At 39.0% G+C, this 13,342-nt stretch overlaps 1 protein-coding gene across 3 annotated transcripts in view; it reads left to right on the top strand.

The window, feature by feature from the left end:
• Positions 1-2,018, top strand: part of LOC149225669 (3'-5' exonuclease-like) — a 283,543-nt gene extending 281,525 nt beyond the window's left edge. For all 3 annotated transcript variants that reach the window (XM_089377254.1, XM_089377252.1, XM_089377251.1), the window contains one exon: positions 1,676-2,018. In XM_089377254.1, the coding sequence (XP_089233380.1) occupies positions 1,676-1,735 (60 nt within the window). In that variant the 3' untranslated portion in view covers positions 1,736-2,018. The remainder of the gene's footprint in view (positions 1-1,675) is intronic.
• Positions 2,019-13,342: the final 11,324 nt, after the last annotated feature.

Genomic DNA, 13,342 nt, shown 5'->3' with positions numbered 1-13,342 from the left:
TTTTTTTTTAAATTTTTAGGCACAAATCCCTTAATCTATTTTAACTCCTTAGTCACAAAAAAGAAAGAAAGAAGAGGGATTCCTTATTACGAATGATGTTACAAAGGAAAGTGAGGGGCTTGCTTATATAGCCCCAGACAAGTACTTCTTCATGGAAGGTCATGTTCCATTTAGACACGTCTCTTCAGTACTAACTACTAATAAACTAATCATTATTATAATTATCATCATTATTTATATTTATATTATATTTATATATTTTATTTATAACATCCCCTTTCTCAAGAAGCTTTGTCCTCAAAGCTTGCTGATGAAAAGACTCTATCTCTTTTTCTGTTTCGAATGTCTTCTCATCTTGGGACAATCATCTTTCTCGATACAAGTTGATATGATCCTTGGAGTGATATATAAAATTGTCGCACAAAGGAAGGATGTGACCATCTTAAATTAATCTTTTGTGAAATATTTTGATCACTAGAAACTTGTGATGAACTGTTATCACTGGTTTGAGTTGTGCGCACTTCAGTTTCTTCGGAACATAAGTTTGTTGTTTATGTTCTGAGTGATATGGATTCGTAGATTGATGGAGATTTCTGCTCTTGTGATTCAGAGGTAGATAAAGAGTTCTTTTGGTTTCCCTTATCATATGTGGCAGATTTTGATTTACTTCAGGCTCTGATACCAAATGGAATGAACAAAGTTTGTAGCTCAAGTTAAATACTCTAGAAAACTTGGAATATGTAGATCTCCATTGAGATACAAGAATATATATATTAAAATGTAAGAATAAGAATGATGTTACAAAGGAGAGTGAGGGGCCTGCTTATATACCCCCAAGTAGGTACCTCTTCATAGAAGGTCATGTCCCATTTAGACATGCGTCTTCAGTACTATCTACTAATAAACTAATCATTATTATAATTATCATCATTATTTATATTTATATTATTTTTATATATTTTATTCATAGCACACCCTATCTGGCTTATAGGTTGTTGGATATACTCTTGGTGCTATAGTGGCAAGTGCTAGGTTTGATTTTGGACCTTACCTAGATTAGTCCAATGAGTTACCGATTCACCATGGTAAAAAAAGGATAAATACATGTTTTTTTGTGAAGCACACCCATTTTCTCTTAAGCATTGTGTATCCATGACCAGAATCCAATCTTTCCTTACTGCTGTGTTTTCTGTGTTTATGTTTTGTTTTACTTTGAGAAACGTTCCTTTGGCTTTTGACACTAACCTATCAACATTGAGGTGGGAGAGTCAATGGCATTCTTGAATAGGATCTCAATGTCCTATGCATAAACTCGACTAACTTGTGTTGGTAGAATATCACCACCATCCCCTATTTACCACCCAGCCAAGTCCCGTTGACATTTTTTTTAAGTTTCATGCATTTTGATTTAATTAAGCATGTAGTTTCTGGATCCAAGTCTTTCCGTCATAAATGTAGGCAGATGCTCATCAAGGTGGTCAATTGTAGGTCAAGTCCCTCGTCACCATAGAAGCGCCTTCTTCCTTAAAGGTGCAGAGTTTTAAGAAATAATGATGTTTATCTGAATGGAAGACCGATATTCTACATATTCTATGTTTCTTATGTTGAAGGCATCTCTATTTTCTATAGTCGTGTTGGAAAACACCTAATGTTGGTGCTCTGAATCTGCTGACAGGTGCTGAAATCTTTACCAGACCCATCTGTTGAGCCCAAGGGAGAAGAAGAAAATCCCTAAGATTGTTTGGATGACATAACATAATGGCCACATATTTAACCATTTGTTCCGAGGTTCCTTTATCACCTAAATGAAGGGTTACTATTTATTTTTCTGTATTAACTTTATGTAGTGAGAGGGATGATGTATGTGAGGATTTTGCATCCGGTGATTATGTTGAAATATGAATAATAAAGAAATAGTGGAATGAAATGAAAATTAACACACACATGCCTCGGCTATATGTTCGAATTGTTGGTTAATTGAATTTAAATGCTGCTTAATTTCGCGCATTTTCTTGTTACTAACTATCTCTTGTGACAACCATTCAACATGTAAACTTATCGCTTTGAACATCAATTGAGATAGGGTCTTGGATTCAAACTTGGCTGTAGGGAACCATATTAAGCAGGGCCTTCTAAACATACAATTCAGAATCCATTCCTTGTAAATCCACCCACTGTAAATCCATCCACAATGTCACAAACACCTTAAGCTGTTAAGGACATGTTAACGAGGCTAGTCGTAGCTGGTTCAACACAAGCTTGCATATTTAGAAGAAACTCGAGTGTTTTGGAAACATGTAAATATATGGCAAAGATACCTTTAATCTTGGCCGTTGCATCTATGTCAGCAACATTACCTTATTGTAGACCATCTACCAAGGGCGAAGAAATGAAGGGAAGGCTTTTGAGTGCACATTTGTGGTATGCTTTTCTGCGAAAACTTTTTATGCGGATAAACTTGAAGGTGATTTTTGCATGTCTCCACTTAAAAACATACTACTGCAAATGCTTTTATTGCTTATGAAATATATGCTCAAATTTCAAATTATCGATATTGATAGGTTGCCAATATCATAATGGCAAGACTACTACTTTTACTCTACCCTCAAGGACATTGTTGTGCTTGTTAATGCTCCTACAAAGAGCTCTTGGAGTTATAACCGCTGTGATATAAAATTGCAGGAAAGTTATTATCAAGGTGGGTTTGCCACTGCCAGGTTTTGGGCAATAACTGATTAACAAGGAAAGTTACATTGCAAAGTTATCCAGGTTAATATTAATACCGAAAATTGTTGAAGGTAGGTTTATTAGTTCCTCAGTTATAGAGAACATGACATTGGCGTTCACAGTTCAGTTTGTTAAAAACCATTTTAAAGCATCAATAAAAGTACATATAAGCATATGCATCATTTCTAAGCTTAAGGAACAACAACAATGGCGCGGTATAACCATCTAGGCACTTGACAAGGATGACAAAGTTCTTCATTTTCCGTGATCATGATATGCAATCAATGAAATGTTTAATAATGCATCTAGGGTGTTTTGTAAGTTTAAATTAAATTTGCCTATTTGATCAGTGTTACTGGAACTGCACCGGAATTGGTGGAATCGGTTGGTACAACCTGTTTAGAGGCAAAACTGGTCTGAATTGGGGATCTATATCGTTTTAACGAATTGGCCAGTTTTGTACAGTGTCATACACTGTGGCTAGAGACCGTGAAAACCTAATTTAAAAAAATAATAATAAATTAGATTATTTGCAAGCATAATATCTAACCATAGTGCTATACTATCACTTAATTTTTTAACATTATCATTAATTGTTTTAGGATGTTTGAGAGGTTCCAACCTCATTGGATTTCATATGGAGAAAGCAGGATTTTAGATCACATTCCAAATTCAACAAACTTAATAATTCTAAGTTTTTTAGGATTGGTAGGATTGCGATGCTTCCATTGGATTCTATCATGTATGAGGGTATGGAACCTGCATTTTATCAATAGGATGAAGCCCTCTATGTACCTTGATGTTGGTGACATTGATTGTTGAGCTCCTCTATCATGACCCTCATAAAACTATACCCTTCACTCAAGCAAAATCACTGATTCAACATGTCAATCCTTTGCTATCTTATTCTAATGCTTAGAGGGTGGTATTGATTATGAGGATCCTAATATAGATAGAATTTTGATGATATGAGTTATTTGTTGTAGCATGATTTTTTGGACTCTAGGGGCCATTTAGAGCCTCTTTGTTGTTGTATCTTTGGTTTAGAGATAGAGTGCACTTTGTGCTATTTTGGTTAATGTACCCTTGTATACACTAAAAAAATTGCATATTTGTATATAATTGATTGGATCCATGTGGATGCACATGAATTTTAATGTTTTATGTATGTTTTGTTCACTAGTTTTTTGTTCCAATATTTTCTAGTTCCGATCCTGTTCACATTTTTCGGATTGACTAGTTTGATGACCAATCTGATATAACATTGTGTTTGATTAATATGTAAATTTAATCTAAATTATCACATCTCAAGATCATTTTTGTCCTACTTTTCGAGACATGACTCGATACTAAACCTGAAGTCATTAGTGATGTGATGTTAAATTGGAGTCATGAAATATCTAACGTGTTAGATCACTTTTAAGATGAAAGTATTCAATTGGTACATTCTGTATAGTTTCTTATGCAAGTCAATGCTTTAGTTCTAGCCGTTTAACATTCTCATATGTGGACAAAGCAGAAACGTGTCATATGTTGTTGGGTATGGTGCCAAGTACCAAGTTGTTACAATGGTAATTTTAAGATAGCTTGTTGCACAACACAAATAACATATGCTTTCAACCATTTGCAGTGGGAATTTTAGAGGAGTTAAAATGATGAGACTTGTACGTGTTGCAAACAAATATGACTTTGTGAAAGACTATGTCACACATGTTTTACAACCAATGAAACCTTATTTTCATTAACACAAACAATCTCTTGGTTTGATTTACAAATGTTCCATGATGCAAATGAACTCTTGATTGATTGTAACAAGCAATCTGGTTTCTATAATGGCAAAATTTTCATTCCTTGTCTAAACATTAATTAAACATCCTAAGAGTAAAGTAGCTAATAAGCCTCTTGTAGAATGCTGGATCAAGGCCATTGTGATAATGTTATGGATTTTGATTAATTTACTTTTGATGGTAATTGTCTTAAAATCCCAACCCTTTGCCTTATTAAATGCCTATGTACTATGAAGGATGACCAAATAGCTTTTCCATCACAGATAATTGACCTAGGGTGTTGCAAAGCACAACATTTCTCAATCTTCCGAAAATAGAAAACATATATTTTCAATTTGATAATCATCAACTTCCTCAATCTAGAGGCATAAATTTTGTAATGTCCCTTCCTAAATAAATTTTGTTAATAGTACCACAATTTTGCCATTTTGCTAATTTTGGGGTTTAAGACAATTTTGGAGAGAAAAACATAGGACAAGGGGGTCGAAATGCATAACTTAATGGAATGTGGGGGCCACCTCCCCAAATACTACGCACCCCTTGAGCAGAGAGAAATCGTATGGCCAAGGAAAGAGGTTCGAATTGCCTAGAGAGGGGCCCACATGGAGAAAATGAACAACAATTATAAATAGAAGGAAAGCAACAACATTTGGGGCCTTTTGGTAACTTGACAATTGAATTATTGCTCTAGCTGTTTAGCGGAGTCACATAGTGTTGTCCAACACGAGTTTCCCAATGAGGAAGTTCAACCTTTCTTCGACGGACTTTGAGTGCCACCCTAGGAAGGATATTGTATCAACGTTGGAGTTGGAGAGAGGGCCACGGAGGTGGTACGACTTCTGGGCCAGTAGGGACGCAGTTCAGGGAGCCATGCAGTGATTTGAGGAGGAAAGAGCTGGAGTTGGAGTTGAGGCGTTGCCAGAGCATTTTCTAATCAAGTTCTGGGCAGAGGAGGAAGATTTGCAGGGGCAAAATTGACCACACAACGAGTCGATTTCCTGGAGGAGGGATTGTGTCATCTTGTCTAGACACTGTGCGGTCATTATAGAGGCACTTTATGGGGAGGCTTGTGAAAGGGTTTTGTGAGCTGGGGTTGTTGGGGATGTTTCAGAGTGGAATTGTGGTGAATTTTTCGGTCATTGTGGGTCAATCATTTCAGTGTCTACCAAAAATCTGATTTCTGCTTGTGGAGGAGGCCAAGTCAAAACCAGGGTAAATCCTTTCTAGGTTTTTCTGGGATTTTGACAAGGATTCCATATATAATATATCAATTTTTTTTTGGCAGTTTGGAGGGGTCAAAGCAGGGTCTCAACACAACCAGTAGTACAAAAAATACAAGGCCAACATAGATTTTGAGAGGGAAAATTCTAGCGGCATTTAAGCAATGATAAAGCATCCACCTGAGGCTTGTAGCTTGCCTTGTGCAAGCCCAGGTGCACTCTTCCAATTTCATATTGTACTCCAGCAGATATATTTAATAAAAATTGCCCATTTTGGCGTGTTTGGAGCATTTTTGTTTGTTGGGTATTTACTGTTTTTTGTGTTGAATTGAATTACATGTTTTTTGTTATCACTGCAAATTTTTCCACTAAGAATGTTACAGTGGTATCAGAACATGTTCTTGGGTAGTTGTGGGCTTGAGAGCAGGTGATGACATGGCCATTTATTGGAGCAATGTATCGACATAGAGGTAGAGGTAGAGGCAGAGGTAGGGGCCGAGGTAGAGTAGGGGAAGTAGACCCGTTTTCAGACACTGAGGTGGACCAGCTCAAAGGCCATATGGACAATCAGAGAGATGATGAACAACCCAGACAAGTGGGATGAAACCAAATCTTGGAGGAGTTGTTGAGGACCAACTAGCAAATGTTGAGGAAAGGGAAACTCATGATGGACATGACGCAACATGTGATGGGGATGCAAATGAATGTGGGGCATGAGAGAGAGCTCCATGGTGATGAAGGGTCCAAAGAAGGAGGGGGAAATGTACCTATCAACTCCCACACACCCCCCAACGTGGGCAAGATGTTGTCCCACTATGCCCCAATTCGTGGATGAGCCAAAACTAGAGGGAGCCAAATCCTGTTGCAGACTTGGTCAATTCAGTTGCATTCGGTATTAATAGGTATGAGGGTTGGATGCCCAGATCAAGGGGATGATGTCTTTTTGGGAGTACATACATCTCAAGGAGAGACGTACTACTAGGGCTAGAGCACACTATTAGGAGATGCAGAAGATGATAGGGGAGGTCACACTCCTTAACTTTGATGGGTTGGCCAAGAGTTCAACCAGGGGTTGGGTTCAAAAGTTAGATACTTCCACGTGAAGCCCCCACTTGAACCCCATGTGAGAGACTGATACTATCCAATTTGCTACTCTTCATTTGGAGGGGGATGCCTAGGAGTGGCGGTACCATGGGCTAATCATGTTGGGACATATCCACATCACTTCTTACATAGAGTTCACTTGGAGGCTATTGGGGAGGTTTGAGAGGAAGGACACGGAGTTGCATTTCAGGGAGTTAGCCCATCTGAGGCAGACTAGCAGTGTATAGGCTTACATTACAAAGTTTCAGAGATGGCAGTGATGGTGACCGACATCTTAGAGGCTAGGTTGATCATGCTATTTGTGGAGGGGCTTGCAGATCCACTTCGTGATTGGGTGAAGGCCTACAAGCCCATACCACTTACGGATGCTATCTCCAAGACCCGAGATATGATTAACGCAGTGCCCAAGACCTGGGCCTTTACCCCCACTAGACCCATGGCCCCATAAGGGAACTGAGACACCAGACCACCTTAGAGAGATGGAGGACATGGTCAGATGGATGAGGAGACCTAGAGAGACCTCAGGAGTAGGAAATTGTGCTTCACGTGTCAGGAGCCTTGGGCACCCGGGCACAAGTGCACTAAGGGAGAGGCCCACTATATTGAGGTGTATTCGGACAGTTAGCTTAATGAGGAGTTTGATATGGGAGCAGAGCAAGGAGATGAGGGAGGACCATCATTAGGTTGACCACCACCACCACTGAGAGGAGGACCATTTGCCCCATCAGAGGGAGTTTTGCTTCACTTCGGGGAGTGTCAAAGTATTTGACACTCAAGATCAGGGACAGTACAGGGGCAACAAGTGTCAGTCCTGGTAGACAGTGGGGCCATCCACAAATTTATTGATGCCCAGATGGTGGAGCGTAGGGGCATCCACACAAAGACATTTGAGGGATTCTCCGTGTTGGTGTCAGGAGACCAAACCATGTAGTTCCCTAAGTACATCCTCGATTTGACTATGGTAACGGGGATCTACTCAATCATTGATCACTTTTTTGTAGTTGATGTTCCAGACACCAATGTGGTGTTGGGTGTCCAGTGGTTATACTCATTGGAGAGGGCCACCACTAACTGGCAGAAGTTAGAGATGGAGTTTACAGGCCTAGATGGGAAGGTCGTAGTACTGAGAAGGATGCACTCTTATCCACCCCAGAAAATTTCCTTTCATAGGATGGAGGCAAATCTACGACATGGGGACATAGAATGGGCGGCGGAGCTTCAGATTTCAGAGGTAGGGACTTTGGCATGACTTGTGCATCTAGACATATCAACCTTGCTGGAAAGGCACTATGGGGTTTTTGGGGAGATCCCTCCAGGAAGACCACTAGACAGTGGGTTCGAGCATACTATTGAGTTGAAGGGAGTGAATGCAGTCATCACTATTCCGTATATAAACATCCCAAAGCCTATCGGGACGAGATAGAGAGGGCCATTCAAAAGCTGTTGAGGTTGGGGCACATCAAGCCTAGCTCGAGTCCCTTCGCTACTACTGCGGTGCTGGTGAAGAAGGATGAGACACTACGCATGTGCATCGACTATAGGGACCTCAATTACAAGACACTGAAGAATTGATACCCTGTCAAGCGCATTGATGAGCTGATGGAAGAGCTTAGAGGGGCGAAATACTTCTCTAAGATAGATCTACACTCAAGGTATCACCAGATCTGGGTGAGGGAGCAGGACATCCCTAAGATTGCCTTTTGTTGCCACTACAAACACTTTGAGTTTTTGGTGATGCCCTTTGGGTTAACCAAAGGTCCAACTACATTCCAGTATTGTATGAACCACATGTTTCATGGGTAGTTGCGGTACTTTGTCCTTGTCTTCTTTGACGACATACTAATTTATAGCCGGACTTAGGAGGAGCACCTTCAACACTTGGAGGTAGTACTTCACATATGTCAGACCAAGCAGTAACTCCACTAAATCAATTCATTTTATTCCTTCAGGTTGGTCTTTATTATATACATGAGGGAGAGACTATTCACTTCATCTCCCGATGACTGTTCATATTCCTTATTATTTATTTACATTACATTCACCCAATCTTGATAATTAGATGTCAACATTCCCCCCTTTAATCTGAAGGGATGTTGGTGAGTCCAAGCATCATTCTGAATCGTTCAAGCTTTTTTCTTCCAAGCACTTTGGTGAAGATGTCTGCAATTTTCTCATTAGTGGAACAATGACGGAGATGGATTGTTTTGGCTTCAACATGATGTCGAATTAGATGATATTTAGTATTGACGTGCTTCGTTCGATCATGGAACTTTGGGTTCTTGGCCAACTTTATTGCAGAGGTATTGTCAATCATGAGTGGGGTTGATAGTACTTGTTTTACCTGCAAATCTTCAAGAATTTTCCCGAGCCACACAATTTCTTTTGTTGCCTTAGCTTCTGCCACGTATTTTGCTTCTGTTGTGGAATCTGTGGGAACTGATTGTTTGCGTGATCTCTAGGAGACAGCTCCTGATCCAAGACTCATAGCATATCCTGAAGTAGATACCCCAGTTTCTTTGTCTCCATCGAAGTCAGAATCAGAGTATCCAATCAAGCTGAATTCATCGACCTGTATATACTTGATTCCAAAGTCTTGAGTTCCCTTCAAGTACCTTAGAACTCTTTTTGCAGCGGACCAACGTCCCTCACAAGGCTTTTGCATAAACCTGGGGAGGATTCCAACAACGAACGAAATGTCTGGTCTGGTAGTAGTTAGGTAGTTGAGATTTCCTACAAGTTGTCTATACTTTGTTGCATCCTCAAATTATTTTCCTTCAATATATGTGAGCTTTAAGTTTTGTTCCATTGGAGTAGTAATAGGATTGCATTTTGTCATGCCAAACCTGTTCAACAGATCTCCAATGTACTTCTTTTGAGAAAGAAATATGGACTTCGGATGTTGAGTTACTTCAATACCAAGATAGTAATGAACATAGCCCAAATCAATCATTTCAAAACTTTCCCCAATTCCTTATTTATGGATGCAATGTAGCTTTCATTGTTCCCTGTCATCAAAAGATCATCTACATATACCACAAGATATACAACTGTTTTGCCAATTTCTTGACAAATAAAGTTGCATCATCAAGATCATAATGTTCGAAATTGAGTTTTAGAAGATGCTTAGTTAGTTTTTCATACCAGGCTCGCGGTGCTTGTTTGAGGCCATACAAGGATTTCACAAGTTTGCATATTTTATGTTCATGCCCTTTCTCAGAAAATCCCTCAGGCTGGGACATAAAAACATTCTCTTTTAGATCTCCATTCAAGAAAGCAGTTTTTACATCCATTTGATGGACTTTCCAACCGTTTTGAGCTGCTAGGGAAAAGAGTGTCTAGATGGTAGCCCATTTTGCTGTGGGGGCAAAAGTCTCCTCATAATCGACCCCTTCCTTCTGTGCAAAACCTTTTGCCACAAGCTTGGTTTTGTGCTTGTCAAGTGAGCCATCGGCTTTATACTTGTTCCTGTAGACCCACTTGCAGCCAATTGGTTTGGTTCTTAATGGATGATCAACTAACTTCCAAGTGCTATTCTTTACGAGGGCATCATACTCCTTTTGCATCGTTTCTTTCCATTCATCATGAGAAATAGCTTCTTTGAAGGAAGTTGGTTCAAAATCTGTAGACAAATTCAATTCACAATCATAACAAACATCCATATCAACAGGTGAATTAGAGTCATCTACATCACCTCCATTTTGTCGGTTTGAATTTCTAGTTCCTGTCTTTCTAACCTCATCAGGATGAACCTTTCAAGTGTCTTTGTCAGCCACTTTGGAGGACCTTTCTCAGATGGTCCAGTCTGCTCCGTTGATTGAGTTGGGACTGAATCAAGATTGAGTCTCCCAATTCTATCAATCACATCACTTAAAGCATCATCCGTTGTTGGAGTTTCATGCGGGGGAGAGTGTTCTTCATAAGAAGATTCCATATGTTGATCTAGTATAGGAATCCCCCCTTCAAGATGTGGAATCTAATTATCAAATTCTTGAAATGATTTTGCATTTGCAAATCTATCCAAGCGATCAAGTTGCCGCTCAACAACATTGTCAGTGTTGGATGATTCAAGAAAAATTACATCTCTAGATACAACAAACTTTTTATTGACTTTATCATAGAGACGATATGCTTTGGAGGTGTTTGAATACCCCAGTAAGATAAACTTACGACTTCTTGCACCAAGTTTGTTTCTATGTACCTTTGGTATCAAGGCATAACAGGTGGAACCAAAGACCCTGAGATGCTTTACCGAAGGAACTTGCCCATACCACATTTCATATGGAGTCTTGTTTCTAATAGCATTAGATGGACATCTATTCTTTATATATGCAGCACATAGAACAACATCAGCCCAAAACATTATTTTTACATTTTTGAAGAAGAGCATGAATCGTACCATATTTAAGATTGTCCTATTCATTCTTTCAGCTACACCATTCTGTTGGGGATTATAAGACAATTATTTGATGTTTGATCCCATGTTGGCAAATATAGTTTTCAAATTCATTTGATGTGTATTCTTTTCCATTATTAGTGTGAATAGACCCAATATGACATTGTGCATCATTTTCAATCCATTTATGAAAGTTCTTGAATGTTTGAAAGGCATCAAATTTGTTCTTCAATAAATAAACCCAACACATTCTGGTGTAGTCATCAATAAATGTCATCATATATTTATTTCCATTTGCGGAAGGAACAGGCATTGGACCACATAAATCTGAATGAATGAGTTCAAGTTTTCTATGTGTTCTTGAATATGAATCATAAAAAGATTGTTTGCTATGCTTTACTAGAATGCAAGCATCACATTGCTTAGATTTCCTAGGAATTGTAGGCAAACTAGCAACACCATTTTTCTTCAACAAGCGAAGGTTGTCTTAGTTCAAATGTCCAAATCTTGCATGCCATAATAAACTTGATGGAAGTGTACCTTCTTCATAATGAGAATTATATGAGAAATGTTGTGCATAAGCAGAGGTACCTTGCATCTTGAGAAGCCTTTCTTCTTCTATTCCCCTCATGAAAAGTGAGTGGTCAGATGCTTTTCTCACCTCAAGCTTGCCATCAAACATATGAATGGAGTGACCTTGCTGGCGGATGTGGACCAAGGACAACAAGTTTCTCTTCAATTGTGGGAGATATAAAACATGATGCAGAAGAAAGTCTGGAAGACCAAGCAATTTAAGCCTGATTGTGCCAAGTCCTAATGGCTTGATTTTTGATTGGTCTGCAAAGTATACTGCTCCATCAACATTGTCAGTAAATTCTTCAAAACAAATCTTTTCTATGAGACATGTGGCAAGTTGCTCCTGAATCAAGCAACCAATCATTTTTCCAAGAAGCAAGTGAAGCATTAAATAAATCTTCATTTACTCCAATATTACATTGTGCCACAACATAATGAGCGGATTCAGGTGCTTTACCTTTGTCTGTATCATCAGTTTTACCTTTCTGTTGGTTTCTTTGCTGCTCAATTTTGTCCCATGGTAACTTGCATGTAGAGGCATCATGTGATCCATTTCTTTTGCAGCGTATGCAGTGCAAATCTGCCTTTTCTCCTTGAGAGTGTCTGCTCCCCTTGCCTCTGAAATATCGTCCTCTTCCTTTTCGACCACCTCTTCTTCTTGAAGAATCTTGAGCTGGATGCTTTTATTTAAGAGCAAGGCACACAACCTCTTCAGAAGATTCAGGGGCTGTCTTCTTTCCAAAAGCTTTCTCTCTTTCAACAAATTTTTTCACAAGAGAGTCAAAGGTAATGTCTTTAAGATTTCCATTTGCTTGCAATGACTCAAGATAATTGGAGTAAGTAGGATAAAGTGCCTTGAGAAAAGCGATAAGAGGAATATCCAAATCAATTTTTGTGGCTTGGATATTATGCATTATAGACTTTACTTCGGATGCAAGCGCAAGAGGATCATTATTTTGCAATTCAAGAGTGAAGAGTTTAACCATGAGTTGAACAACTTCAAGTGCAGAATGCGAGTCATAGAGTTCTTTCAGCTTTTGTAAGGCTTTGAAAGCAGTTGAAAATGGTGTAATATGGCGACTCACCTCTTCACTTACAGATGCTGCAATTAATGCATAGGCTTCGTTGTTCTTATTTTCCCAAATGGCGAGCTCTTTGTCTGAGGTAGGTTGTTCTTGCTGTTTGTCTCCATCTCCAATGCACACTCATTTCCACAACTCATTGAAAATGAGGGTGTGTTTTATCATCTGGGACCACTCAAGATAGTTCTCTTTGCCAGTGAGAACTATTCCCACAATGGATATGATTGAATGCATGCTGTAACAAAAAAACTTCTGCTAGCAAAAATGTGCTTTTGTGGAGAAAACTTCTGCTGCTATAGTTGTTTTGGGAATCAATTTAAAAGTTAACTTGCAATAATCCTATGTTCTCCCTATTAAACACAGAATCCAACATAATCGATTTTTCTTCCTATATGCTCAACAAACTCTGTGCTGGAGCAGCTCAGCTTGAATATATTGAAATTTTTGAATTGA

This window comes from Pinus tabuliformis, chromosome J, assembly GCF_031772625.1.
Source record: "Pinus tabuliformis cultivar Carrire ecotype Pingquan chromosome J, CPIR1, whole genome shotgun sequence".
Lineage (NCBI taxonomy): Eukaryota > Viridiplantae > Streptophyta > Pinopsida > Pinales > Pinaceae > Pinus > Pinus tabuliformis.
The sequence above is the reverse complement of the archived record's forward strand: the minus strand, read 5'-3'. Positions and strand labels throughout refer to the sequence as shown.